At 34.4% G+C, this 25,185-nt stretch overlaps 1 protein-coding gene across 7 annotated transcripts in view; it reads right to left on the bottom strand.

Annotated features, from left to right (window-relative positions):
- Positions 1-25,185, bottom strand: part of MICU3 (mitochondrial calcium uptake family member 3) — a 93,977-nt gene that overhangs the window by 6,621 nt on the left and 62,171 nt on the right. For 2 of the 7 annotated variants that reach the window (XM_005562653.4, XM_005562655.4), the window contains 5 exons: positions 24,963-25,001; positions 17,060-17,155; positions 10,795-10,895; positions 10,021-10,192; positions 1,550-1,658 (listed from right to left, as the gene is read on the bottom strand). In XM_005562653.4, coding sequence (XP_005562710.2) covers positions 1,550-1,658; positions 10,021-10,192; positions 10,795-10,895; positions 17,060-17,155; positions 24,963-25,001 — 517 coding nt within the window. Of the gene's footprint in view, positions 1-1,549; positions 1,659-10,020; positions 10,193-10,794; positions 10,896-17,059; positions 17,156-24,615; positions 24,674-24,962; positions 25,002-25,185 lie in introns of all 7 variants that reach the window. The other 5 variants (XM_005562654.4, XM_074000328.1, XR_012417096.1 and 2 more) reach the window with 4 other exon arrangements.

The raw sequence follows: 25,185 nt of genomic DNA, 5'->3' as shown, positions 1-25,185 counted from the left end.
AGATGAGTGATCGCTTCTGTGTGTAGCGTGGAGCAGGGAGAAGGGAGAGAAAGGCAGTGGTTAAGAAAAGGCTGTGATTTTGTCTTTGAGCTGAACACAAAAGGACAATTTCAGTTTATAGGGATGACAGAAATGGCAGATGAGATAACATGAATGAACCAAGGCATGCGGGGAGGTGGAAGGGCATAAAGCACTTTCAGAAAACAGGGAGGCTGGTCTGGGTGGAGCCGGGGACATCTAGGATACGGAGAAGCTCTGCACAGGCACTTTGAGGCAGGGAACCAGAACGTTCTTCAATAGGCAATCGGAAAACTTAAGAGTTTTCCATTGCAGATGTGTCATAGAAAAGTTAATTTTTTAAGGAAGATTATTCTGTCAGGTGTGTAGGAAACATCAAAGAGGAAAGTAATTAGTAGCAGGATTGTCACTTTGGTGGCTACTGCAATATTCCTTTTAAAAAGTAATAACCTGAATAAAGATACTTGTGGTGGCAAAAAGAGATGGATGTATTTCTAGCGCTTGCAAGACAGGCGACACCATCAATTATTTCATTTCCCGGTTCTAAAAAACAAACATCTTTTCTATTCTGAACCCAGTAACCAGATACTGATTTGTTTCTTCACAGGTTGATTAGGTTTATCACAGCAGTAAAGGTTAGTCTATAGAGGCAGAGTTCCCAAAGGTTTTGGCTTTAAAACACTAAAATGGGTTGAGCATATGTGTTATTTGAACATCCAAACTACAGAAAGGGTAAAATATAAAATTTTTCACGTTTCTCTTATTCAATGAATAAATGAATAAGGCCACATAATGAAATCAGTATCTATGGTTTTGGGAAAGAGATAATTATCATCAGCACTTAGGGACTACAGTTTGGCTTCTCTCTAAAACATAATAAAAAAAAGACTGTCCTCTGGGGTTTAAGCTTGTGCATTAACATACATTAGATTATGGGAGAGACAGGTAAAATCACCTTAAAGACAAACAAAGTCCCCATATGGCAGGATGTTTTAAAAAGGACATGGCCATGAGGGGAGGGAAGGTGATCATGGCCACAGGATCCTAGGAAAAGGGCTTGGCTTCTTAGTCCACCTACAGCCAAAGACAGCTGGCTCTGCGGACACCAGCATTCTGAATTCTATGACCACTGTATTTCTTTGAAAATTACACAAAACTGATACTCAGTTTTACAGGTTAGTTGGGTAATGTAAGTCCATGGCTGAGAGGTTCCTCTGCTGAGAAAATTCCAGTTTCTGAGTCGGCAGGCATTAAATTAGTAAAATAAATACCATCCTGTGAGAACAGGGCATGACCAGCTGGTTCTTCCAAAGGTAGACGCAAGTCCCTCAAGGTCACCCAGTGGCCAAGAGGTTTCTTCCTCATGGCTGTTTTCTGACAAGTACCAGAACTGACTTGTCATTGAAAGTATATACCGGACTTTCACACAAGTTGATGGGTGATATGTCATATTTAATTAATTGGTTGACAAAATCTATAGAAACAACATAGTATTACTTCTTGCTTTTAATTTTTGTAAATGATTACTTACCTTGCCCTATAGAACGACTTGCAAAGTTATACATATTCAAGGCTATTGCAAAATCTTCTAGGTTGTTTAAAAACTGGAAAAATGACCTGAATTCATCAAATGTGATGCCCTGTATTAGGAAAGGAAATGAAAATACATTTAGTATTGCCAAATTTATTAAAATAAGTATCTACACGTAAGAGAAAAAAACAGATAAAGCATTTGCAATGTGTCTTGTAAGTAAACATTTCTAGGGCACATTTTGGAGTTGTTCTCCAACTGGAATGTAAAATTCACTCAGACTTAGTTACACTGGGTAGTGCTGCCTGCTACCATTACAATAATAGGTAAAAATATTTTTTAAACACTGTCCAATCAGCACAAAATTAAAAAAAAAAAGCTCCAATAAAAAAGAATTAGAAAGTTTCAATTTTGAAAATTCTCTATTTTAGGCCTGATTTTTTTTTAACCTTGTAAGGTAAATACAAGAAAAAAAAAAAAAAACAAAAAAAAAACCAGAAAAAAAGCCATAAAAAAGTTTGCCCTGCACATGTATTCCTCAAATGTGATTCAGCATCAGCATTAGATTATGAATGTCTTTATAATGACAATGCAAAATCAAAGTGCTGACTCCATGCCAACACAGTGTATTCACACTTGTCCCTGTCACTATAGCACTGCCAGGGCAGCGGCAGGAAGTGCAGTGACCTCAGAGATACAGTTCTGGGTGCCTCCACACTGGGCTGCTGTGGGATCATGTAAAAGACCGGTGGTCAGGGTGGCCTCTTCTGGAATGTCATGTGTACAAACTGCAATTATTGCCATTGCTGTTACTTCAGTTGAATAGGGAAAGTCTTTGAAATAAGTACCATGTATCTCAGCGAATACACATTTGGACAAGAGGAGCTGCATTTAGGTAATGTGTTCTCCTCAGCAAATTAACATAATTAAGAAAGAGCACAGAGAGAAGATCAGAAGGCCGCGAGTTGAGACCTAACAAATTCCTATTTAATATGAAGGTGAAAGGGGAAGGGACAGTAACAAGGCTGTGTTGGAAGGCCGGGGAAAGAACCACAGGGGTCTAGTTCCATATAAGCCAGGTACTGATTAGATCAAATGGTTTATTACCTAAACACCCAGCTTTTGATACATGTTACTTCAATTACAACTCATCTTTTACTTGCAACGTGAGAATCCTTACTGTCTTTTCTCCTCACATTTTTTACTTTCCTTTCCTTACATTCATTTAATACCATTCCAATCTTGGATCCTGCTTTGTGACCCTATCCCACCCGTCATGTTTTCTGCAGAAGGCTGTTTGAATCAGTTAGGAGAGCTGCACCAGAAAGGGTGTCTTGATGTGGAGAGCTTGTTGCCAAAAAAACTGGTCACTGCTGTGGTTCTGCACCAGTTTATGCTGCGACCTGCTGCCATAACAGCAGTCTCTGGGTGACAGGCTACTGTTAGTAGGAGTAAAACACACGAGGATGGGATCTTTTTAAATAAAGGGAAAACAAAAATATCAATATATTGGGGGGCAGGCATGAAATTAAGAAATAAATTTAAAAATGACAGACTATAATGTTCAATGTCTGAACTTAACAGATTTTTCAACACATGGTTCTCATGTTTGGAAAGAGGTCATATTCAGAACATACATCATTCTTTTGTATAAACACTTCGTGTTTAGAAATATAAAATTATAAATTAACAAATGGGACATTTATTTTGATGGAGGTAATTTAAAGCAATGTTTCTTAATGGCCAAGAGGGACAGACAGTCTGGGAGAAGGGCAGACAAAAGGGGTGTGGCCATTTCTAACAATGATAACTGAAAACCTGAAAGCATCAAAAAACACATGGACTGAGAGTACAGAAATAAATATCTATGGTCAACTGACTTTCAGTAAAGATGTGGGTATGGTTTGCCTCTGTGCCCCACCCAAATCTCATCTCAAATTGCAATCGCCATGTGTCCAGGGAGAGAGGGCCCTATAATCCCCACATGTTGAGGGAGGGAAGCGACTGGATTATGGGGGCGGTTCACCCCGTGCTGTTCTCATGATAGTGAGTGAATTCTCATGAGATCTGATGGTTTTATAAATGTCAGTTTTTCCTGTGTGTTCTCTCTCTCCTGCTGCCTTGTGACGAAGATACTTGCTTCTTCTTTGCCTTCTGCCATGAGTATACGTTTTCTGAGGCCTCCCTAGCCATGTAGAACTGGGTCAATTAAAGCTCTTTCCTTTATAAAAAGATGCAGTCTCAGGCATCTCTTTATAGCAGTGTGAAAATGAACTAATATAGATGTCAATACCATTTATTGGGGAAGGAATTGTTTCTTCAATAAATGGTGCTATGACAAGTGGATATCCACATGCAAAAGAAAGAAGCTAGACCCTAACTTCAAACCATTTATGAAAACTAACTAAAAACAGATCAAAGTTCTAAATTTAATAGTTAAAGCTATAAGACTTACAAAATAACTAGACAAAACTTCATGGCCTTGAATTTCCAACAACTGCTTAAATATGACACCAAACACATAAGGAACAATATAAAAATAGATAAATTAGATTTCATCAAACTAAAAACATGTACATTAAAGAACACTATCAAAATTAGCTGGGTGTGGTAGCACGGGACTGTACTCCTAGCTACTTGGGAAGCTGAGGCAAGAGGATCACTTGAGCCGAGGAGTTTGAGGTTGCAGTGAGTATGATCGTGCCACTGCACTCCTGCCTGGGCAACAGAGTGAGACCCTGTCTGTAGAAAACAATTAAAAATAAATAATAAAAATAAAGTGAAAAGACAATCCACAAAATGGGAGAAAATATTTGCAAATAATATATCTGATAAGACTCTAGAATTCAGTTTATGTAAAGAACATGTACAAAGCAGTAACAAAAAGATAAACAACCTAATTTTAAAATGGACAAAGGACTTGAAAAATCATTTCTCCAAAGAAATGGCCAATAAGCATATAAAAAGATGCTGAATATAATTACTCCCCGGGAAAATACAAATCAAAACTACATGTACACATATATTCATAGCAGTACCAGTCACAATAGCCAAAGGCAGAAATAGCCCAAATGTCTATGGAAGGACGAATGGATAAACAAATTGTGGTATGTACATAAAATGGACTATTATTATTCAGCCATAGCAAAGAATGAAATAGTGATACATACTACAGTGTGGATGAACCTCAAAAACACTATGAGACCAGGTATGGTGGCTCACCCCTGTAATCCCACTACTTTGGGAGGTTGAGATGGGAGGATCACTTGAAGTCAGGAGTTTGAGACAAGCCTAGGCAAAAAAAAAAAAAAAAAAGCCAGGCACAGTGGTACATGCCTATAGTCCCAGCTACCCGCGAGGCTAAGGTGGTAGAATCACTTAAGCCAAGGAGTTTGAGGCTGCAGTGAGCTATGGTTGCACCACTGCACTCCAGCCTGGTGGCAGAGAAAGACCCTATTTCTTGAAACAAATAAAAGTGAATAATAAAAATACTATGAAAGAAGCCAAACAAAAAGCCTACATGCTGTATGATTCCATTTATATGAAATATCTAGAATAAGTAAATCCACAGAGACAGAAAGCAGAGTGATGGTTGCCAGGGACTGAGGAGAGAAGGAAATGGGAAGGGTCTGCATCATAGGTACGGGGCTTACTTTTGGTATGAGGAATATGGTTTAGAAGTAGAAGGAGGTGGCAGTTGCACAATATTGTGAATTCACTAAATCCCACTGAATTATTCAGTTTAAAACAGTTAATTTTTTGTTACATAAATTTTACCTCAATAAAATAAAAAACAAAAGACTAGGAAAAGACTAACGCGAAAAATCCAAACAAATCATTACAATATAGTATTGACTAAATACAAACACATTCAGAAAACATGGTCTTAGGAGGCTTTCAAGTGTATATAAGCCAGGTTTGTTTTCAGCACAAAATTCATGCTGATCCCATAAATTATGCCACAATACATACCGTTCAAAGTTAATTGGTAACTGATGTAAATGGCAACTATATAATAACTTTCAGAAATAGAAATGAGTTTAAAAGGTTAGGAGAAATAAATCCAAACTCCGAAATTTACTGGCTGAATGATCTAAGGTAAGCCACTTAAATCTTTCTGAATATCCATTTCCTTAAAGCTTAATAACAATAATTATACTACTTTCTTGTTAACATTTGCATTACATGGTTAGTATGAGAAGCCATCTTTCCATCCCTCTGGTCACTATCTACATTATCTCCTAGATAAGTTTACCTAGTCCCATGGCATTTAAAAAATTTTTAAATTATTTATTTAATATGACAATATATTCACTTCTTCAAAATTCAAAAGGCCCAAAGATTGTATAGCACAAAATCCCCCTTCCACCCTTAGCCATGTAGTTTCTTTCCTTAGAGGAACCATTTTCTAGTCCCATGAATCCTTCTAGAGTTAGCATGTTTTTATACTCTACAAATGGCTCTAAATCATGCCCTTTTCACACTTAGTATATCTTGGAGATAGTTCTACGCTAGTAAAGAATTTCTTTGATCTCTTTTCAGCTGCACCATATTCCATTCTATAGATATATCATGATATATTTGATTAGCGACTTACTGAAAGACATTTAGGCATTTCCAACCGGTTACTATTACAAACAACATTATAATGAATAACCTTGTACATATGCCACTTCATCATGAGTGAATATCTCTGTAGGTAAAATTCATACAAACAAAAAAGCTTCAAGTTCTACATTTTAAAATACCATCTATCCATCAATTAACAGGAGTTCAACATAATATATATATTTGCATACATATACATAAAATATATTTGTATAATGAAATAAGCAAATTATACAGTATGTTAGAATATGAAAATGCTATGGAAATAAAAACAGATTAAGGTAGGAAGGAATAAGGAATGCCAGGAGAGGGAGTATCATTTATATAATAGGTTATATATTATTCATATAATAGGCTATTATTTATATATTAGAAAGGGTAGGCATCATTGAGAAATAGCATAATGAGCCATGTGGCTATTAAGGGAAGAACATTCTTGTCAGAGGGGAAAACATATACAAAGCCCCAAGACAGAAGATTTGAGAAACGGTAAAGAGTTTCTGTGGTTGGTGCAGAGTGAGCAAGCAGGATCAGAATATAGGAAGTGAGGTCAAAGGTAATGAGGGAGCAGTGTGTGTAGGAGCCACTGTAAGGATTTTGGCTTTTACTTTGAGAAGAGTGGCGATCTTACTGTGGTATGATCGAAATCACAGTCAAAAGCATTTCCGTGAATGCTAAATGCTGAACAGATTGCAGGGAGGCAAAGTTGGAGGATGATCTGGGAGGAAATTCCAATAATCCAGGCAAGACAGAATGATTACTCGGATGATAGCAGTGGAGGTGGCTAGGAGTGGTTAAATTCTTATACAGGTAGTATCAATAGGATTTGCTGATACACTGATTATATGTAGAATGTGAAAAGAAGGAGTCCAAAATTTTGGCCACAAGAACTGAGAAGAACCGAGTTTGTATGAACTGAAAGAGGGAAGATGGTTTGTGGAACAAGTTTTATGGGAATGACCAGTAGTTCAGGTTTGTAACCATTAAGCCTGAGATATCTATTGGATCTTCAAGTGAAGATGCTGAGTAGGTAGTACAATGTAAAAGCCTGAAATTCAGGGGAGAAGTTTAAGCTGCAGACAGTGTGGAGGTTTAAACACTAATGACTACTAATCAGTCATCCTGACTGTACCCTTGACTGCTAGATTCACATATCCAACCTGCCTGCTTAATTTTTCATTTAGATAACTATTAGGAATCTAAAATATGACTGCTTCCTAAGAAAACTCTTGATTCCCTCCTAACCCTAAATTCATGGTTTTGCTTAGCTCAGCAAATGGCACTGTTTCAGCTTGTGGTTCAAGCCAAAGCCCTAGGAGTTCTTGATTCCTTTTTCTCTTATAATGAAATATAATCCACGAACAGGTACTATCGGCTCTACTTTTTAAATGATCCAATCAATATCTGACCCCTTTTCCCTACTCTTACCCTGGTCCAAGCCATGCTTTTCTATTGCCTGGGCACCTATAACAGTATCTTAACCTGTCTCTTCCTTTCAAACCCAGGCCACCTAAAATCTATTCTGTTATGTAGCAGCCAAGATATCTTTTGAAACATGAATCAGATATCTGGCGCATGAATTAGACCACATCTAAGTGTCACAGTTGATTGTCAATACTTGTTGAATATTTGCTGAATGAGTATCATGCCTATGCTCTAAAGCAAGGTTCACAAACTTCTTCTGTAAAGGGCCAGAGAGTCAATATTTTCATTTTCACTGGCTACATGGTCTCTGTTGCCTCAACTTTACCATTATGGTGCAAAATCAGCTGCAGACAGTATATTAAACGAATGAGCATGGCTGTGTTCCAATACAATTTTACTTACAAAATTAGGAAGTCGGGTAGTTTGCTGACTTCCTGCTTTAAAGTTTAAACATTATAATGGCTTCCCATCACTTTTAGAATCACTATTTGAATAAAGACTAAACTTCTTACCTTAGCCTACAGAATCTTAAAAGATTTGACCCATATCCACCTTTCCTTACTCATCTCCAATTTTCCTGTCCACTTACTTTAACTTTTGGCATTTTCTCAAATAAACTGAGCTTTTCTGTCCTCAGGTCCTTGGCATTTGCTGTTACCTCTACCTGGAAGACTTTACCAGAACTTTGCATAGCTCATTCTTCATAGTCTCTCCCCAGAAGCTACCTTTTCACTCTTCAGCAAAGCCCTTCCTGACAGTCTACTTTCTTTTCCGGTCCCCATGACTCTTGCTCCCTTTCATAACATTTATCAGAACTGAAAGTATATCTTTTTTTACTTGTTTATTTTGTCTCTCCACTAAGATATATTTCCATGAGAGAAGGACTTTGCTTATGTTGCCACTTTAGCCCCAGTGGTTGGAATAAAGCCAAGCAAATAGTAGATGCTCAATAAATATCTGCTAGGTAAACAAATGAAAATGAAAGTAATTTAGAAATGTAAAGTGCTATTCAAATATTAGTAGCTGTTACTCTTCTGGAGAGAAGGAGATGAGAGATGGAAAGAAGGGGAAGAGTTAAGTAGGTGGAAGGAAGGGAAAGACATAAGTGGAGCGTGGTAAGAATATCATTGGCTTAGAAAGCCTTGGATTTGAATCCTTGGACAAGGGTCTAAGTATCTGAAAGCCTCAGCTTCCATTGTTGTAAAAGAAAGATGCCAAAGAATGCTGTCAAGCCTAGAAGGCTGCTCTGAGCATTGATGAGATAATGTAGAAAAAAAAAATCAAAATCAATGAGAATCAATTAATTTTGGTTTACGTGCAAAATTTTCCATTTCTACAAGTAATCATTTGTGGTGCTTAAGATACATCTAGAAATTGGAATTGTTCAGAAACTGAATTTAACTTTAAAAAACTTAACCTTTTAAGTTACAGATTTTAATGTTTCCATTTAATAAAAGCAAAAAAAAAATGCAGATTCAAGGCCCTAAGTAATACCCCAGTAGCTGGAAAAATTGCACTACTAGGGTAGTACGATTTTCAATATTTATTTTTAGGGAAGTACCTATGAATTGGAAAAATTCCGTTTTACATGGAAAACAGATAAAAAGTACTCTAATTCAGAGATATCGTAAACTAATTGCCAAATGTAACAAGTCTTTTTTTTTTTTTTTTTTTTTCCATTCCTTAGAGGAAATGGAGAACTGTTAACATTGTCACAGTGTATCCATTCTAAACAAAGTAAAACTATTTGCAAGTTTTTCTTGGATGATTAACCTGATCCTTGTCTAAACACAAATAGAAGGCAATATATCTAAAACATCCCACGCTGGAAGAGGTACTTGTAACACTAGTTCTATTTGGTTGCAGTGATGCATTCAAATACCACTAGATAATGCAACTGTTCAGAAGCGCTGACAACACATTTGTTACTAAACAAATAGACAATCAGTTGTCCCAGGTTCTTAACCATTCCTGCCATCCAAACTCTTTGAAAAACTTCACTTCAGCTGATGATAAGATCACTCACTCATCAATGGTGGTCTTCAAATGACCTTTTATTAAGGGTGTTATGGAAAGGAATAGAGTGTGACAGAAATGATGTCAACATAAACTTTTTTATGAGGTGATGTTTAGGTAGTAGTCAAAGCATATAGCTAAGTGGAATTCTCCTGAAAAATGATATTGTTAATTTGAATAAAACAATTGGTAGTAGCCTAAAGGAGTTTCGAAATACCTAAGAAAAATGTGGATATGTACCCAGAATTTACAATTAATTTATTTTTGAAAGTGTAGCCACAGCACTTAGGACACAGAATGAAATATATCCAAGATATCTTTTAATCCACAGAGAAGCAAAAGAACTAACAAAAGGGCAATGTGTTTTATAGGCATCTATTACAAAACAGTAACATAACCAACTAAATATGAGGATGAGATACCTTTTCTTCAGGTATACTGTAACGCACATTTTCTAAAAATACTGACGTATTTTCCACATTTGTATATCGTAAAAGAATATGAGCAAAATCTTCTTCACTGATGGTATTCATTCCATTAGAGTAGGAAAGGAATTCTATTTCTAGAACTTCTGTTTGGAGATTATCCATGAATCTATGACAAAAAATGTAACAAAGAATAAAAAGATAAATAAAGAGTTATGATAACAGGAGATGATGAAATACTCACTGTCCCAGAAAAGGTTACATGGAAATAATTGTATGATGACACAAAGATTAACAAAGTTCCTCCCTGTAAATGAGAATGAAAAGAGCACAGGATCTATGAGGCTTTACCACTTAATGGTGGTAGCACCTGGGGCAAATAACCTAGCCTTTCATGGGTGTAGTTTCCTCATCTATAACGTGGGGATAACAAAGTACCTTGCAGAGTAGTAATGATACTTAAACTACTTGTTACTATCACTGCAGCTTATTGAGACAAGGAATTGGTAACATACTTTCTTCTGACTATATAGAAGATAACAATTCAGATATCTGGAATTTTAAAAAATCGTTCAGTAACTTCCTGTTATAATTATCAATATAACCACTGGTATGTAGGTACTGATAAATGTGGGTATTTATTATACAGAGGATCTTATTTAAGATTAAAGTAACAAAGGAGGTGAGTATTGCTGTACTAGACAATGTCTAAAGATCCTTCTGATTTCAGTAGGCTAATAATTTTTAATAAAAATATAAAAATAAGCTCACCTATAAAAATCTTCAAAGTTGAGCTCAGCTTTTCCTTTCTTTCCAAAAAAGTGTACAAGAAGTGTAGTATCTGTTACTAAACTTGTGATGTCATCAGCACGCTTAAAAATAAATCACAATTTGAAAGTTAGCTTCAATAAAAGAAACAGAATAGGGATACCCAATATCTCTCAAATAATTTTGTTATCGACATACAAACATCAAGAATGTAAATATATTAATATTGGAATGAAAAACACAGGCACATTAATACATGCAATTATAGTTAAAATAAAGCTCACATTTTAGTAATCGAACTTTGAATGAAACTGATCTTTGTACTCAAAAAATTTTGAAGGTATAAGAAATGTTCAACCTCAAATTATGCATATAGCAGTCTATCTTTTAAATTATCTAAAATAATTGAAATCCTTTAATAATCATCTAAATATTCTATTTTTATTCAAGTAATTCAGTTTGGATTTTCCTAATCAATCTGAAAAATTATTTTTTTTAAATGATGTTCCAAAGAGATATTGAATAAATGGGGCTGACACAAGAATGGTCCCAAGCTTCACAAAACAGCTTCCTTTAACCATTATATTCTGTAATTACGATACTTTAATGGATACTGTATTTGGAAACAGAAAAACTAAAGTAATAATATGATCTTAAAAATTTATATGATCTACAATTTTTTCAAAGTCTTACATAACTTGTCAAATGGATAAAAAATTAATTCCAGAGACTTTTCCTTTTCCACTCAACTTAATAAACTAAGTTCCAAGTATTTTCTTAAAACTGCTTGGTTATAGTCCTTATAAAGTATAATGGCCTATGAAAATCATCCACCTTCCTTTAATGTAGCTTTATAGATCTTCCTTTTCTCTCCTTCCCTTCCTTCCTTCCTTCTCCAGTTGGCCATTAACTCATTTCATAAACTTAGGTACAAAAAGCATAAAATTCAAAGGATTGTAACTTTCCTATACATCATCCTAGGAAATGAGAAAAAAAGAGTTTAAATAATCCTATTTTTTATTCAAGAAAAATAGCTGTAGATAGGCACATAGTTTTATTACTTTTTGTCCAGAACCCTGATAGTACTCCACAGAAAACATAAGACAGAAAACAAATACTTCTCTACAAAGGATCAGTCTTCTGTGGCTGCTGACCAAAAGTCTCATTCATCCATACACTAAACTTTCATATTCCTTGGATTCCTCACAGCCCCTCTTCCTAATCTTTCATAAAGATGGCAATTTTATCCTTCATAACATTTGTTAAATCTTTATTTCCTTTCTCCATGGACCAAATCTGCTTCTCTTTTAATGATTAACATGGAGTAACAGAGACCACATCTGATTTCCCCTGCACATGTCCCCTTTTAATGCATTAAAATCTGTTTCTAAAGTGACTAATTATTCACATTTGTCTTAAAAACTCCAGCATGTAGGGTATCTATACTTTAAATTATCTAAAACTGTTGACATTCTTTAGTAATCGTTTAAATATTCTACTTACATTTAAGTAATTTAGTTTAGATTTTCCTAATCATTCCAGCATATAACCTCCTTATCATTGGTTTGGTAGATCTCTACTACTACTACTCAGTTTACTCTGCTGAGAAATCCCAAGTATCCTCCATAGCTGGGATACCTGAGAAGTTGTCTACAATAAAACCAACTTCTTTGAGGATTTGATAGTGGTTTGATCTGTTTGCCAGGAGAAAAAAAATACAGCCAGGTAGCCAAGTGTCACATACTATGTTTTAAATGCATCTTCTTGAACAAGCTTCTTATGAAAGTTGAGGAATATTAGTGGTGCCAGTCTTTTGGGGATCCATAAGTGAGAGGAGACTAGTATAACTGGAGTAGCTCTAAAAGGCATTACTTTCCCCAGAACTTTAAGTTGAAGAGGCAGCCTGCTCTAATAGAACAACATTTAAAATCAGAAGACCTGGCTCACTGACTTTTTTTTTACCTTCAGCTTTCTTATCTATAAAATGGGAACAATCCTAACCATAACAACAATTTTGCGGATAAAGTTAAAATACAAGCAACCAAATGTTCTTATTAGTAGTCATAAGACGCAAATAACTTTTGGGAAAAAAGAAATCTGATATTAATTATAGGCACTCTTTTTGTGATTTAATAGAGTCTAGCTTAATAAGTTTATTATCTTATTTATTATCAGTTTAAATTAGTAGGAGGAGGAACTATTTCAGAGGTTATTCCACCCCTGAGTGCAGCATAAGAGTAGAGGCTCTTGCCTCTGTCCGGAAGCTAGAAGAATGGGGTGAGAGGAAAGGAGACAGAGTAGATTAGAAGGGGGAAATGGTGGTTTTGAAAAAGTTGCTTACTTCACAAATAGCCAGTATTGTGGTGAGCAAATAAGATGGTTTACGAGTCAGATTGCTGGCTTTGAATCCAGACACTTCTCATTATTTAAGTGACCTTACAGAAGTTAATCTGTTGAGGATATCACTATCTTAAGGAATAATAATAGTATCTATCCCAAAGGCTTGCGGTAAGGATGAGATAACACATTTAAATCATTTAGCCCTGTGACTAGTGTACTGTAAATGCTTACTAAGTGTTAGCTGTTATTATGTATTTTTATCAAATATATTTCAGGACACTGAAAAGGGACTAGACAAGACAGAAAAGATAAGAACGTTGAGGCCAGGCGCGGTGGCTCACGCCTGTAATCCCAGCACTTTGGGAGGCCAAGGCGGGTGGATCACGAGGTCCAGAGATCGAGACCATCCTGGCTAACACAGTGAAACCCTGTCTCTACTAAAAATACAAAAAATCAGCCGGGCGCCTGTAGTCCCAGCTACTCGGGAGGCTGAGGCAGGAGAATGGCACGAACCCTGGAGGCAGAGCTTGCAGTGAGCCTGAGCTTGCAGTGAGCCGAGATAGCGCCACTGCACCCCAGCCTGGGCAACACAGCCAGATTCTGTCTCAAAAAAAAAAAAAAAAAGGAAAGAAAAGAAAAGAAGAATGTTGAATCGTAATAAAAAAAGATTTTTACATCGTACACTCTTACTTCTTTTTTGCTGTTGAAATTACATATTATATACATCTGGAAAAAAAGCCTTAAAATGAGTGGTTATAGGAACACCAAAAGTTAGTGAATTCAGATAACATAATTAAGGAATGTTTTCTTACAGTGTGAGATGTCCTTTTCAAGACACAGTATACTGAAATAAGATGGCTTTGTCTTATACAGGTTTTAAATAATGACCTCATTCAGCCAGTTTTTGTCATGCCCACTGAGCAGAGATCTTCACTTAACAGTCTTTCAGCATCAAAATCTTATGAGATGTATGTTGCACTTATCCAGATAATCCAGATCCAGTGAGGCATAAGTAACAGTGACAACAGAGAGATGAAAATGAAAATGGGGAAAACTTTTCCCCCACTCAGAGAAACAGAGTACTGCTCAGTCACTGAAAACTATACCAGTGTCCTTGGTATCCTAACAGTGTTACATAACTTACATCACCCAAGGATTGAGACGAAAATAGAGACTTTAATCCTGTGATTCTTGTGCTTATTGTTAAAATAAACTGAATTCAGGTGTTTTCATAACAAAGGGAGAAAAAGCCACAAAAGAACCCCGTGGACCATTTATACAAAGGACATTATCTTACTTTGCTTTGATTAAAAACTATTTAAAATGATTTCATCAAAAATAAAATAAACAAAACTTGCATGAAATATATCAAACTATTAAAGGGCTTAAAAATATTCTTTTAACATGTTTTTATTGATTATAATGTGATAACAACCCTATGAAATATCCAAAGACTGGAGGAAATCTTCAAACTTTTCATTTTGTTAATAAAGTTTTTGAATAACCTATTGAAATTTGCCAAGAATATGTAATTGAACGCAAATTGAAAGCAAAATTTTACATTTCATCTGTAGAACTCAAAACAGTATTTACAATTTTGACACTGACAGACTGTATTCAACAGTTGCATAATATACTCATCATACTGCACTAAGAATTTATTATATATGATCTTGGTTAGAAAGTGGTCTTAGCTATGATACTCAAATTTTCATTACATGGTTTCACAGTAATTGGAGACACAGAGTTTTACTGTAATTTTAAAAATCTATGGTTAGAAACAGCTCCAGACTAGAATATGAGGGGCTAATATCCAATTTCCCTATACTATTTAGAGATTTTATCTCAGTAATTACATATTAAATATATAACATATAAATACAAATAACAAATAGATTTCCAAGCCTTCTTTCTGAACCAATTTGAATCCTGAAATACTAATACTGTAAACAGTTCTGTATTCCACTGGTATTCACAGTAACCTATAAGGATTTATATAATTAGTTGTAACTGAACTGTAGTTAATTCTCAATTATTATTCTAATGTGGGAGGGTAGTAACAGATACTCCCCAAGTAATTATTTTATTTGGAACACGATATTTAAGTTTTGTTTTCTTTTCCTCTTTTTCCTTTCTTTCTTCTCTCTATCAGATTTACTTTCAGGGAATTTGATTCAATTCATTCATTAATTTAGCAGCTTAGAATCAGTATATGGATTAATTACAGCCAATAGTGTGCTGTCAAACTGAACTGTCCAGAATTAAAAAAAAAAAAAAGGCCGATTTGTAATGTTGGCCAGTTTCTGTGATATTCATATTCCTATTATAGCCACTTTCAAGTACCAAAGGGGGTGTCACACAGTGTTGAGTTGGGAAGAGGTGTGCAGAATTAATTAGCTCTGTAAAAGCCCACCAGCTCCAGCCTATCTACAATAGAACCATATACATTTTCCAAAGATCTTAAACAAATCATATAATTCTCTGAGTACACAGGACCTGACTGGTTTTCTGATATTAAACTTACCAAGATTTAAGTTAAATTCAATCTCTAATTAGCAGATTTTGTCTAACTGAGAATGTCTACCAGAGTTAAATGGGATTAAGATGGTTGGAGGCTGGAAGGTGGATACTCTAGTATGGGGAGAGACAATGATATGACTGTTGATTTGAAGCATGGAAGCTAGGACACAGTTGACTTGTAGGGACTCTAAGAGGTAATGTTCCCAGTTGCTCTTATTTTTAAGCGCTGACTACTACAATGTACCTATATAAATGATTACAAAATAAAGTGCTTCTAAAATATCTGTAAATGGAACATCTGCCATGTCATACCTAAACATAGTTCACTTTTAAAAGGTAATTTTAAAAGGTAATTGTTGGTCATAATTACATCACAGTTATATATCACAGACATATTAAACATAGGACAAAATACTTTATTTGCTTTGGGACTTTAAAATTGAGCAAGGGTGACAAAATTAACATTTTGAAGTGTTTGCCCTAGTCTAGATATGTCAATAGAGTAACACTGTAATACATGGATAACAGAAGTCACAACTGATTCCAGTTTACTTCTCCAGATATTTTTAGGTATAACTTTTAAAAGTTAAAGTCTAGAAAAAGAAATGAGAAGCCCACTTTAAAGAGAAAGAGATAATGAAAAATAAATCTCAGTATTTATGAAAAGTCTTTTCTGGTAAGACTGCTAGCTGCCTCTAATAAAGTTCTTAGGAAAAATTCTTAATAAGAAACACAAAACAGTGTTTCTAAGATACGGCCCATCTTGAAAAACTAGAAATCCCTATTGACAGTGTCGTAAGAATGGGATAATGGAAGCAGTCTACTCCAATGCAGCAGTAAGATACAGATCTGTACGAAATTCAAAAACGGTAATAAAACTGAAATAAGGTCGGTCTGCTTTTTATTTTCACTATGCACTGGCAATCTTAATGTCAAGGTAAAATATTCCTCCCTTCCTTGACTGGCTGTTCCTACTACCATACCTTCTCAAACTCCCATACCCCGGGCCCTTGGTAAGCCACTCACTATCAATACTGGGAAATTTGTTTAAATCTAACATAATTCTAAAGAGTCAGGTATCTTTTATTGGGGGAAACATTTCAGCACTTCATGTAACATGGTAAATTGTAAGCTTAAAAGATTCAGTGAAACTTTAAAATACATATATTCTAATTTCTACATAGAGATCCTTACGTTAAAAAAAAATGTCATTTCCTTTTAATTAAGTTGAACTGTCAAAGCTGACGTATTCAAATACACAGTTTATATACAGTAATTTTTGCTATACTAAAAAAATGGAAAATGTAACATACATGTTGGGTTTCATCACTGTGACTCTAAAATGAAATGAGGACTAGATTAACAAGATGGCAAATAGTACAAGGACCTTGTTGAGGCTTAATTATACCTCTGCGAGGTCTGAAAACAGTGCTTGGCTTGTGTTACGTCTCAGTGTATCCCAATAGCTTCTGGAGACAAGTTCCTCAGCATCTGTTTTAAGAACCTGTAGAAGTTTTAAGAAGCACAACTGAAATCTAAAGAATAGTCACAAAGAATGATAATTTATACACTTTAAATCTAACCAACCTTGCAAAGGAAACACATTAGCTTACCTTTTTTTCTTGTTTGTTTTGTTTTCTGCTGTGCACAACAGTATTGTATTACACTGCTGGTAACTCACATACTTTCAAAGGTGTAATGGTATATAACCACTATTTCTAAGTACAATGTAGCTTTGTCGAAAAGAATCAAATTCTCCGATCTCTCCTTCTGCCCTTCTACTGAAACGTGTATAACTTCTAAGAAAGGGTGAAAAAAATTCTATTCACACTTTGTGTGAACTAAATTTGTTTGGGAAAAATTTTGGCAATTTTGTAGCAACCTATTAAAAGATAAATTATTGTTGGCTATCATACATCTTGCTGGTATATCAAAGATTCAAAATAACCTTATCTATACTTTATAGAAACAAAGTTTAAATTCATCCCAAGCTTGTCAAAAATAAAATAGGCTTGTTTTAAGTCAAAGCACTCAAAACTACTTGAGATTTGGCAGGTGTTTCTATTGTGAATGGTTAAGGTACTTCTTATTCTTTTTTACAAGGACAGGATACTAAATTCTATCTGAGAACAGGGTGGTCTGAAGGAGACACCAGGAAGTGTAGATTCAGAAGTGTAGTCAAATCACTCTAGGAAGATGTCAAACTGCAAGCCTAACTTGGATCCCCATAAACAAAAATAATTAAACCCAGTTTCTGTCAGGATTTATCAGGGAAGATTTCACAGTTTCTCAGGTGATCTTTTGGTTAATGTGAGATGAAATGCTGCATGGTGTACTCAAGAGTGACTGGATGAAAATAGAACTTTTCTTTCTTTCATTTTGCCTTAATCTTTAAAAGTCCAGTGCTACTAAAAAAATTATATGCATCTAGGAATTATTTCAAAGGTCCTCTAAGTTTTAATTCACTATTACTAACTAGAAACACTGCCCACTGCCTATATTTTAATAAAATCTTTATAAAATGTTAATAAAGTATTATTTAGCAGGAACCATTTACATAACACAGACATAAATATTACCGTAACTATAAATGTAGCAAATTGACAGAGAATCTGCATCACTCCCTTTATAATGATACAAGCTTTAACTAAGCAGTTATAAATTAAACAGGTAAAACTAGCTAAATATAGAACTAATACAGTTCATTTTCTTTTACATAGATATGGAATAACCTCAGTAAATACCAGCTAGATCAAATGCTTGATCTGAAAATATTATTTACACATTTTGAATGTGGATGCATTTTAAAACTTCAATTCAGAAGGTTAATATGTGATAAAGAAAGGGATTGTTAAACCCACCAAACTAGAAAATACGGCTTACTGTGCACTATTATTAGAAGAGTAGCAGGAACGATTCACTTTGTGAAGCCATGCCTCATCCTTACTTCCAAACACTGTCCACCATCACACACACACACACAAATATATTTATAACATATTAAAAGCTAAAATTAGTTTAACCAATCATATATTTTGTGGGCAAGAAAAAAAAGTAAATATATTAATTATCTTCAAATGTTGGGGTTAGGATATTTTTAATTTTCGTCTTGCTTTCCCATATTTGAAAATATTTTGAAAATGTGTATTTATCTATCAGGATAATATACAACTTTTCGAATTTAAAAAGTCTTATTTAGAACATAACAGTTTTACAAGTGTCCTGCCGCAGAAAGCTTTTCTGGTTCATCATTTGGCCTCAGGGATTAAATTATGCTAGAATATACTACTGAATTGCTGTAACTGGATATATTTGTTTTTGTTTTATCTTACATCATCTTTTAAATAATTACAAAGTTTCGGAGGGCAGAAACAATATCCTTACAGCAACTATTGCTGCAGGAAAAAACAGCTAATAAATGAGTGATATGCCTGGCACTCTCACTGATTCCTATGTATGTATCTGTTCTGGAGACAGTTTTAAATTTTTTAAACAACAATTTGAACGACGAAGTTCAGAGTAAATTCTTAGAATACGCAAACTAGTAGGAATTTTTAACACCAGGAAAATATAATACAATAAGGATATTTTACATAAGCTTAAAGTAGCAATGAAAGTCAGACTAGATTTTAATAGCAAGAAATGCAAAGCAAATATAAAACCAGAACATATCTATGCATACAGGCTAAGTAAGGAAACGCTGATACAGAAAAATGCCCAGGTGTAACTGGGCACTGTGATGGCTGTGAAACAGACCACTATGATGCTTTGATATGTAAATAGGCCAATATGCCAAGACTTCCTGAAGTTTTCTCTGTTATCTTTGTTTGCTATCTGAGCTACTGGCCCCTTGACCAGATGTCACGTTAAGTGTGTAGACCTTCATTAAAAGAGGTAAAAGAATATACAGATAGGAAGCCCAGAACTTCACAAATGAAAGGCATAGGCAAAATGATGTCCTGGATGTAGTGTGTCCTGTAAGTCTGACACATTTTTTGCTTAAGTTCAGAGTCTGTTATTGATAGAACTTTCTTAAACTTTGTAGTTTTGGTCAAAAGTGCCCAATGCCTTTTTGGCTGAGCCAAAGCAGGATCCCTTTCAAGGCATTCCATGCCACATATGACTGAAAGGGAGGAAGGTAGCAAGAAAGGAAGAGACAAAAAAGGAAAAGAGGAAGGAAAGAAGGAAATAAAGAGGGAAGGAGGAAAGGAGGGAAAAAGGAAGTTAGGAGGAAAGAAGATTGATTTAGAGATGGTTAATATATCACTGTGGTAAGCAGAATAATGGCTCCCTAAAGTTCCCGTGTTCAGACAGCCAAATACCCTGTCTGAATAAAGGGTCTAAGAAGGTTCTATTCAGAGATTAAACAAACTAGGGGAAAATAAAGTAACAGTCCATAGGAACAGACAGTAAAGTACACTGTCTTTGCTATTAGTGATATTTAAACACAAACACACACACACAAATTAAAACTATATCTTTATACTTCATGTCACCATGACAACCATGGCCCTAAAAACTGTAATCTGAGACTTGTTATTTAAAGTGACATGGGACTGCACCCCAGGTATATCATAGGAAAAAAAGAAAAAGAAAACGGAACACAATCCTCCCAGGGAGAACATATCCTTAATCTAGTCCTCAAAGAATCTGAACAGAGACAACAATTGTATGCTCACAACGCAAAACTGCTGAAGACAAAAGAACATAAGCCACCCTAAGTGAGAGCCAGCAGAAACAACAGAACCAGATGTGCAGACTTCCAACACCAAAATGGTTAGATATGAAATGCAAAATAACTTTGATAACTTTGAAAAATACGAAGCTAGATCTGAAAGGATTATTCAGGAAAAAACAGACAATCGAAAATTGTTGTACTCTTAGAAAAATAGCCAAGTAAAACTCTCAGAAATTTAACCACTGAAATTTAACATCAGATTACATATATCTCTAGTAGAATTCATGAACCGGAAGATAAATATGAAGAATGCAGCATGAAAAGATAAAAATATGGCAAACTGTTAAGGAGAAATTAAGAGGCATAGAAGAATGAATTTTTTAAAAAATATTTGGTGTGAGTGTGCATACAGCACTACTGCTGCATACTCAAGTACCATGGTGGTTGTCTTCAGAAAGAACACCTGTGTGATGATTTGTGTTGCAAGCTGAACTAGCCACTTTTTTCATGAGCCACCACTTTTACTTGAAAGAACAACTAATAGACAAACCATGGTTATTCAGATTTCAGTATGTGGCAGACATTTTTTTGAAAATGAACCAAGCAAGAGCCTGTCACTTCAAAGTAAACAACTGACAGTATTTATTGCCAAAATAACATACTGCAACAGATTGAATGCAAAACAGCTATGAGAAACCAGCTGTCTTCTGGTAAGCCAGACATTAAAGAGATTGGCAAAAAATGTAAAACAATACCACTCTCCTCACTACATTTTTGAAGTTATTTTTCTAAATTAAAAAGTTTATGTTAACATATAATGAGTTTTTAAATTATTGTTTTAAAATAGACTAATATTTTTAAAAATCTCAGTTATAACTTCTAATTCGGTAAATATACAATATATAACCTATGTAAACAAAATCTCTTTTGGATCCTCAACAACTTTCGACATGTAATAGGATCACAGACCACAATGCTTGAAAGCCACTGTTTACAGTAAAAAAAGTGAATTAACTAGGACTACATACAACACAGATGAAACTGGCAATCATGATTTGTTGAGCCCAAGAAACAAGAGACAGAAACATTCATATAACATGATGCCAGTTACATAAACTACAAAAAGGGGTAAAACTAAACTATACTGTTTAGGATGCATAAGTAGGTGTTAAAACCATAGAACAAAGCAAGTGAGTGATTTACATAAAAGTCATGATTGTGTTTATCTTTTGAAAGACATTGAGGGATTATGAGTGGGGATACACATGAAGGGGATTCGTGGTATATGGCAGTATTTTACTTCTTCATCTATATGGTGGTTATAATTCTATCATTATTTATTTTATTGTATATTTACATTTTAATTATAGAAAATTCCTGAACTAAAATATATTTTAAAAATCAGGGAAAGTTTCATCATCACTACAGAAAAAAAAGAAAGTGGTATAAAACACTAAAATAGAGGTAGGTAGTATATTTATTCTGATAACTAAAAGAGATTTTAGGGCAAAAAACGTTTCTAGAGATCTAGGGATAGGATATAATAGAGGACTCAATTCACTAAGACGATATAAATAATCTATAATCTTATACAGGTAACAATTCAAAATATATAAAACAAAAATTAAGAAAATTGTAAGTAGAAGTTAACAAATCTATTGTAACGTATAATTTAACATACTAATTGACAAATCAAGCAGACAAAAACATTAGTAATGACATAGAAGATTTAAAACACATAACTAACATGCTTGGTAATATATATTTGTATATATTACAATCCTGTATCCCAAATTGGAGAATACACATTGTTTTCAAATACAGATCATTTAAGAATATTGATATTGTTTTAGTCCATAAAAAAGTCTCAAAATACATCAAAGAATCAGTATAAAAACTGGTATACTTTCTGTCGGCAATGAAACTAGGAGAATTAAGAATATTATTTTTAAAAAATCCTGTAATGCATGCCAAAGTCAAATGTACTTGACTTTTGGCATTATTTATCCTTTTGAATTTTTGTACTTCTTTTCATCACTGTGCAATGATGAAATTAAGAGTTGACCACATGAGAAATATGAAAAGAATCAGGGTTATTTGGAACAGAAAAGGTTATAAGGTAACAGCTGTCTTCAAGAATACAAAAATGTATGCTTAGTTTTATACTGTAGCAGGAAATACTGTGATGGAAAATAGGCATAATCTACTGTAAGAGTGATTAAATTTTAGAACAGTCCACTACAGGGACCACAGAATCTCTATCTCCATAGTAAAAAGCCAAGCAGGTCACTGCTTTCCCTGAGGAAACTTCTTCCTAAAGGTAGAAACTGGCTCTTATAAATTTCTTAGTTTAAATCCAGCTCTGTGATCTATACTCAAATTAGATTCTTGAGTTAATTTACAACTCTGGAAACTAGCAGATAATTGCTAGTTAATTCATAACACCATACTAATCGATTTGTATAATACTTGTATCAATGATATTTCATATACATTTTCAGGCTGCTGGAATTTTTTTAACTGTAAATGAATTTCCCTTGTTTGCTTGTAGTTTATGAAAATAACTCCTTATTGAGCAAATATTTTTCTAGTATAGGAAATATAGTTTATCTAACCAAGTAAACTCATAAGGGAGTCGAAAAATCCTGTAACATTTAAGACTGTATGTAAAAATGACATTGTTACATCAGTTTATCGTGTGCATTTTACATAAAAGCTGTCTTCTATAAAATGAAATAAAGAAAAAATATATTACCACAATAAAATGTAAAAATCATAATTTTTTTATTGAACAGGTATAATATAAATAAAATTTGTGATTTAAGTCTGCTTCTCAATATTATTCTCATTAATGACTGCAATTTGCATACGTAGTTTAAACTAGAGCAATATTAGCATCCATTTTCTTTTAGCAACATTATTCTAAGATTTTTTTTTTTTTAATGTATAATCACCCTATATGAAAATTTCTTATGAGATTAAGGGAAAAATAAAAATTGTCAAAGTTAGAAAAATGGTTCATACAATGATGACATATTACATTAGAAAAATAAATCATAGGTCAGGCATGGTAGCTCACGCCTGTAATCCCAGCATTTTGGGAGGCCAAAGTGGATCACAAGGTCAGGAGATCGAGACCATCCTGGCCAAAATGGTGAAACCCAGTCTCTACTAAAAATACAAAAATTAGCTAGGCGTGGTGGTGTGTGCCTGTAAATCTCAGCTTCTTGGGAGGCTGAGGCAGGAGAATCACTTGAAACAGGGAGTCGGAGGTTGCAGTGAGCTGAGATTGTGCCACTGCACTCCAGCTGGGAGACAGAGCGAAACTCCGTCTAAAAAAAAAAAAAATCATAAAGTCTTAGGTATTGTATGGCATATGGCATTATAATCTGTGAGACTTTCATCTTACACATTCTAGAAATTTTTGAAATCATTAAGAGTAATCCTTTAAAAATTTAAAGGAAATGACAGGCTTTACTTAATGGAAAAGAGTAGTGATTTCTGTAGAAAAAAATTTAAAGTATCTTACGAGTAATCAAAATTATTTATATGGATCCTATGGACTTGGCTTGTTTCTCAACCCACTGCAGGTCCATTTTGTATAACGAGGAAAAACATCTTGGGTTTAGTTTATGGTGATCAGCCTCCAGTAGCTGTTTAAATCTATAACAAAAATTAGTTTTTATAGTTGGGAATTTTGATTACCTATCCAATATAGGAGGCAACACACCTACTTTTAGAATTGTACACTACAACTAGAATACTTTTAGCTGGATAATATTAAATCAAATCAGTGACCCTGAATTCAAGGGCTCCTATGATGGAATCTGTATAAATTGAGGGATCCTTGTAGGAGGCTTAAGGATCCTTGGAGAAATCAAGTGAACTGTACATGTTTACATTCAAAAAGGGCCATGGCCTGTTCTTCTTTAGTAGCTGGGCTAACCAAAAGTGCTGACTTTCTCAGGAGAAAAGAAAGAAGAAAGCTCAGCATAAGAAGAAGAGTACAACTAGAAGTTCATCTACAGAAATTCACAATTTTTTCAAGACAAGTCTGAAAGTCATTATCCTCTTTAGAAATAATATGATAAACTGATATAAACATATCAAGTAGCAGCTTACACCAGATTTTTGTGCAGAGCAGAGGAAACGGCAGGAAACAAAGGCTTTGAAAAAAAATTGTGAGCAAAAGTGAAAATGAAAAAAAGTCTATCCATTAAGACACTTCTTTATTAGAACTGAACAAAGACTGTACATAAGATGGATAGATCTGGTTCATAAAATACCTGTGTTCTGCAGGAACATAGCCTGAGAATCTGCTCTCTCTACATAACTCTTCAAATACTGCTAAAAAATATAAAATTTCAATTATTATGTTTTAGTTGTTGTACACTTACCTTTTCCTTATTTCAATCTAAAGTTAAAGATACATAATTATTCTGCATATTTTAGTCTTTGCATAAATCTAGGAATGAAATGTAACATTAAGGCTTCACTGCACGTATTGTATTCAATAAATTCTAAAACATTCTACGAATAAACAGCAGCTATAGCTTTATATAAAGAAATAACATTATCAAGTATAACAGGTGAGGGCTATATACATAAAGAACATTTAAAGTATTGTACATACACTATTAGTAGGAGAATGGTATCCATAAAGTTGAAGACGCTGACATACAGCACAAAGGGCCAAATGAAGTGTCATATTTCAGAATGAACCCAAGTACAGCAAAAGAAAAAAGGAAAAAGACGACAAAATAATCAATTAGGAAGGGCAAATCATTATGCTACATTTTATATACACACGAACAATACAAGTGGGATAAATGTTAAAGATGAGTAGCAAAGTTTTA

Source organism: Macaca fascicularis, chromosome 8 (genome assembly GCF_037993035.2).
Source record: "Macaca fascicularis isolate 582-1 chromosome 8, T2T-MFA8v1.1".
In the NCBI taxonomy this organism is placed as follows: Eukaryota; Metazoa; Chordata; class Mammalia; order Primates; family Cercopithecidae; genus Macaca; species Macaca fascicularis.
This window is presented reverse-complemented; position numbering and strand designations above follow the sequence as displayed.